This window comes from Plasmodium reichenowi, chromosome 14 (assembly GCF_001601855.1).
Source record: "Plasmodium reichenowi strain SY57 chromosome 14, whole genome shotgun sequence".
NCBI lineage: Eukaryota > Apicomplexa > Aconoidasida > Haemosporida > Plasmodiidae > Plasmodium > Plasmodium reichenowi.
The window spans coordinates 1,947,635-1,953,248 of NC_033659.1; the positions used below are offsets into that span (position 1 = coordinate 1,947,635).

General features: G+C 15.8%; 3 protein-coding genes across 3 annotated transcripts; 1 reads left to right on the top strand and 2 right to left on the bottom strand.

Annotated features, from left to right (window-relative positions):
* Positions 1 to 1,369: 1,369 nt before the first annotated feature.
* Positions 1,370 to 2,371, top strand: PRSY57_1448000 (hypothetical protein; the record flags this gene model as incomplete). The annotated part of the gene is made up of 1 exon (XM_012910076.2): positions 1,370 to 2,371. One exon carries the CDS (start codon positions 1,370 to 1,372, stop codon positions 2,369 to 2,371), a length of 1,002 nt encoding a protein of 333 aa, XP_012765530.2.
* A 441-nt stretch (positions 2,372 to 2,812) lies between these two features.
* Positions 2,813 to 3,792, bottom strand: PRSY57_1448100 (Appr-1-p processing domain protein; the record flags this gene model as incomplete). Its single annotated transcript, XM_012910077.2, has 2 exons — positions 2,813 to 3,321; positions 3,483 to 3,792. 2 exons carry the CDS (start codon positions 3,790 to 3,792, stop codon positions 2,813 to 2,815), a joined length of 819 nt encoding a protein of 272 aa, XP_012765531.2.
* Positions 3,793 to 4,620: 828 nt separating this feature from the next.
* Positions 4,621 to 5,067, bottom strand: PRSY57_1448200 (hypothetical protein; the record flags this gene model as incomplete). Its single annotated transcript, XM_012910078.1, has 3 exons — positions 4,621 to 4,711; positions 4,814 to 4,898; positions 5,016 to 5,067. 3 exons carry the CDS (start codon positions 5,065 to 5,067, stop codon positions 4,621 to 4,623), a joined length of 228 nt encoding a protein of 75 aa, XP_012765532.1.
* Positions 5,068 to 5,614: the final 547 nt, after the last annotated feature.

The following is a 5,614-nucleotide window of genomic DNA, read 5'->3' on the forward strand; positions in this document are numbered from 1 at the left end:
TATATATATATATATATATATATATATATATATGTATGTATATATATATGTATGATTTGTTATATTCTTTATATGTTATTTTTATTTATAAAGAATGTATTAAAAGGAAGATGGGTTATATATATATATATATATATATATATATATATATATATTATATATATTATATAAATTTTATATTTTTAACAATAATTCGGGAAAAAAGGACAAAAAAAAGGAAAGCAAAAAAAAAAAAAAACATATATATAATTATATATATATATATATAAAATTTTAAAAATGGATATATGTTTTTACAAATCAACCATACATTCTCAAAAGAATTTAATAATTATATGCTTATATAAATAAATGAAAAATAATATAATTATTTTAAAATATATATAATAATATACATATTTATTATATATATTATTTATATATAATAAAAACTATATACTTTTTTTATTAACTTTCAATTTTTTCTTCTTTTTTTTAAATATAAATTCTTTTCCATTTATTTTTGTAAACAAAAAAAGAAGAATTTTATATAAATAAATCAACGCTTTTTTTTTTTTTCAGTTTTTTTTTTTTTTTTTCTTCTTCTGCACTTGAAAAAATTAGAAAATAAAATAATAAATAAATAAAAAGAAAATATATATTATTATATATAATATAAATATAGTAATATATAAATATATATATATATATATATATATATATATATATATATATATATACATTATATATATATAATATATAACAAAATAAATTTTACTTTAGGGGAAAAAGAAAATGCATTTCTTCTCATTCTATTATTTTTAATATTATAGCCTGATTATAAATTAAAAAATTAATTTTTTTTTTTATTACTAGGACTTATATAGGAGAAAATAAAAAATGGAAGAATTTCTTTTTAAGCTGGAATTATTTATAAAAAATTTATAATTTTTTTGAAATCTTAAATATTAAATAAAATAACATATATGAATTTCTTAAAAATTTTGAGAATGTATTAAGAATTTTAAATGTAGAATTTAAAAAAAAAAAAAAAAATATAATATAATATAATATAATATAAATATAATATTAAAGGAGTGATATAAAATATGAATATATTTAAATTCTTACATTTTTTCAAGAAATAAAAATTATATAAATAAATAAATAAATAAATAATACATATATATTTATATATATGTATTTATAGCGTCATGTTGTTTTAGGGCCTTCTAAGTTTTATTGTTTTATTATATAGTTCTATATATCAGGTCCCTTTATATATACTTTATAAAAAGTCTACGCATTATTGTTCATATATACATACATATATATATATATATATATATATATATATATATATATACATATACATATACATATTAATATCATGAGCAGCGTTATAAATTATGAAAAATTCGATAAAATAGACATAAGTTCATCAGATGATGATAATAAGAAAAAGTTAAATCCACACTTAACAAAATTAGATAACAAGGACAAAGTTGTTATAGGTCCTAATGGGTTAACAATTTTAAAGAATAATAATGATGAAAAAATAAAAGACAATAAATATAATAAGACGTTAAAAAATGTAGAAGACGTAAAAGATCAGAACGATGAATATAAGACCACATATTATGAAACAAATAATGAATTTCTTAATAATAAAAATGATTATATAAATGTTCAAAATATGAATAATTATATTGCTGATGATAAAAAATATAAGGATATGTTTATTAATGGAGCTGTGGTTCCATATGAGTATATCTGGAATCAATCAATACATTATATTAACGCTTTTATATGTTTACCTTTAAATTGTAAAGCTAAAAATTTAATTGTAGATATAAAAGAAGATAAATTAATTGTTAAAAAAAAAAATTACAAATGTGGTATTAATAATAATAATAATAATAATAATAATAAACAGAATCAACATAACACGCAAATCAATTCATTTCATGATAATGTTGAAATTTTAGTTGATAAAAAATTTCCTTTCAAAATTAATACAGATGAAGACACACAAATATGGGAAATTAAAAATATGCAAATTAATTGGTATACACTCTTTAATCTTTCTAATGAAATAAATAATCAAAATGTACATTACTCATTTGAAAATTATAATATGTTAGACAAACAAGAAACATTTTTATATATTTCTGTAAAAAAAATAAATGAAATTGAAAATGCATATATATGGTGGTCAACCTTATTTAAAAATGAGCATCCAATAAAAATTGAAAATCTTCCTTCTAGAAGTTCAACAAATAAAGCAAACAATACAATGAATTCTTTTAAGACTGCTTGGGATGAGGCACATGAAATTTTTAAGAAAAATATATCTATGAAACAATTACCATTCCGTATAGATTCATCATAATAGTAAAAAAAAAAAAATAAAAAAATAAAATATAAAATAAAATAAAATAAAATAAAATAAAATAAAATAAAATAAAATTCTTAACATATATATATATATATATATATATTTATTTATTTATTTATTTATTTATTTATATGTATATTTATTTTTTATTTTTATTTTTATTTATTTATTTATTTTTTTTTTTTGTTCCATTTTAATATTATCATTTTGTTGTTAGGAAAATACGTTTCCTCTTTTAATTTTCTTTTTTTGTAATATTTCTATTTAATTTTTAGAGACCTTAAAGAAATTCTTATTTTTTTTTTTTTTTTCAAGTTCAAATAAAATTATATAAATTAAAAGGTGCAACAACAACAAAAAAAAAGAAAAAAAAAAAAAAATAGGAGAAACATGTATTTATTATTTCATATATATATTATATATATAAAAAGTTCTTTATATATTTATATCTAAATAAAGATATATAGAGTCTCTTAAGAGCATCCAATAAGAATCGGTAATGGTACATAATATTATTTTCTCAATAGCATTAAAATTATCTCTTTTTTTCATAAATTCATATATTCCTTCTAAACATGAGATAACAACATCATGTTTCTTAAATAAACTAATGCCACTACCCAGTAAAGGAAATACAACATTTTTAAAATTATTATCTTTTGCTGTTAGCAATACATTTTCATAGCAATTTTTTAACTTTTGGGTTTGATTATAATATGGTTCAACAACATGTATAATGTGTTTATATGAACTATTATAACCTTTTGTTAATATAATACTTTTTCCTTTATTCTGTTCTTTTGCATTTTTCATATCGTTCAATAATTCGTCTCCACAGGTTTTTAAAAAATTACCTGAACAATCATAACCATTCCCTTCCTTCATTAATTCAAAAACTTTATTTGTTCCATTAACAACGGCATCACCTTTTAAATATGAAAGATCTTTAATATATAATAAAAAATGAAAAATATAAAAAATTAAAAATTAAAAATTAAAAATACATATGTATATATATATATATATTTATATGTATAAATGTCTGTAATATATGTATTTATTTATTTATTTTATTTTATTTTATTTTTTTATTTTTTGTATATACCTCCAAAGTGAAGAACTATTTTATTTAAAATATTAAACTGTTTTTCATTTTTTTTAAAAACAGGAAGATAATTAACGTCGATTATTTTATTAACATTTTTTATAGTTGGATGACTTTCTAAAACATCATGATGCTTTTCATGCAATAATAATTCTATATCTTCTATACTATGCTTTTCATGATTTTTTATTTTATTTTTTGTTATCAATTTTCCAATATTTATTTTTTTACTTGTTTTATAATTACGTATAACAATTTTACTTAATGTAATATGGAATGTATCATGTTTAAAAAATTTATTAAAAAGCATTTTTCATTTCTTATATATTACTATTTATATAAATATTATACATAAATATTTTTATATTAACCAAATAAATAAGCTGAAACAGACTTGATATTATATAATAAATAAATAATATCCATAAACAAAAAATTCAAATGAATATAAAAAAAAAATTAAGTAAATAATATAGTATCATATAAAAATATATTCATCCATATAGCATACATATATATATATATATATATATATATATATTTAAAAATATGTGCAAAAAAAAAAAAAAAAAAAAAAATATAATAAATATAATATAGTTATATATATTAAATAATTAAAAGGATACATTTTTTTGAAATAACTGAACAAGTCATATTATTCAAATGGTCTGAAGCAATATCATAAAAAAAAAATAAAATATAACAATAAATATGTTTATATGTATATATGTGTATATCATTTAGATGATTTATACAAATGAATTTATTGTCCTCTTATTTATTCACAGTTTACATTTTTAATAAAGATAATTTATTAGTACGAATTATATAGTGAATTCTGTTCTAAAAAAGAAATAATACGTCTTAATTTTAACACATATAAAATATCTATATAATTCATTTTTTTTTTTTTTTTTTTAATCTCATAAGGAAATTATATTATAATGATTATGTAGGACTATTTTTTTATGTTCTCTATATTATGTCATAAATAAAGATATATTTGTTACATTACATATATTAATATTTTAATGAATATTTAAAAAAAAAAAAACACATTTCTCTTTATAAATGTGAATAAGTATATTCTCTTGAAAAAAAAAATTAAGACGTAATATAATTTATATAATACAAAAAATTATGATTTAAGCCTTTTCAAAAATGATTCCCATGAATTTGACAAGAAAGAGCATCTTTTATGGTGAACATAATCCAACATTATATCTGCCCTAAAAATTATACAAATATAATATATTGATAATTACATATATGAAACTATTATTATTCCATTTATAGTTTTTTTTTTTTTTTTTTTTTTTTTTTATTTTTACCATTCTTTTCTTCTGCTAGTGGTACATATAAACCATGATACTGTTGATATACCAATAAAATACAAACTCATAGTTAAACTTCTTCCTGTAAAATAGAAGAATGTATTTTTTAAACATAACCACACATATATATAAATTAATATATATATAAAAATATACATACATACATACATACATATACATATATATATTCATATCATACTTAATTTGTTCATTTTAGGAGATTCATTTGTTACAGTATCTAACTTTTCCATTATAAAAAATTCTTTTTATATTATATAAAATTTATGTGATAAAAGGAAAAAAAAAAAAAAAAAAAAAATGTGTTTTTCAATTTTATTATCCTTATTTAATAATTTTCAAACATATTATTTTTATTTACTAATATATATTATTTAATATATAATATTTCTATAATGTGTACCCATTTTTTGATGGAATGATTAATTTATATTTATTCAAAAATATAAGATTTTGAATTTATATTTTGTGTCGTTAAAATATTAAATTTATAATTAAATATTAAAATAGTCGTAATTAAAATATATAATATATTAAATCTTTCTATAAAAACGGAATAATTATTGGCGTATATATAAATATACTTTCTTTCTATCTTTTTTTTTTTAAATGCTTTAATTTTTTTTTTTTTTTTTTTTTTTTTTTTTTTTATATTTATTATAAAAAGAATTTTATTTTTTTTTTTACTTTATTTTTTTATAAATGTTTTTTTTTTTTTTTTTAAATAAAAATATATTTATATAAAAAAATAAATTAAATTAAAAAAAAAAAAAAAAAAAA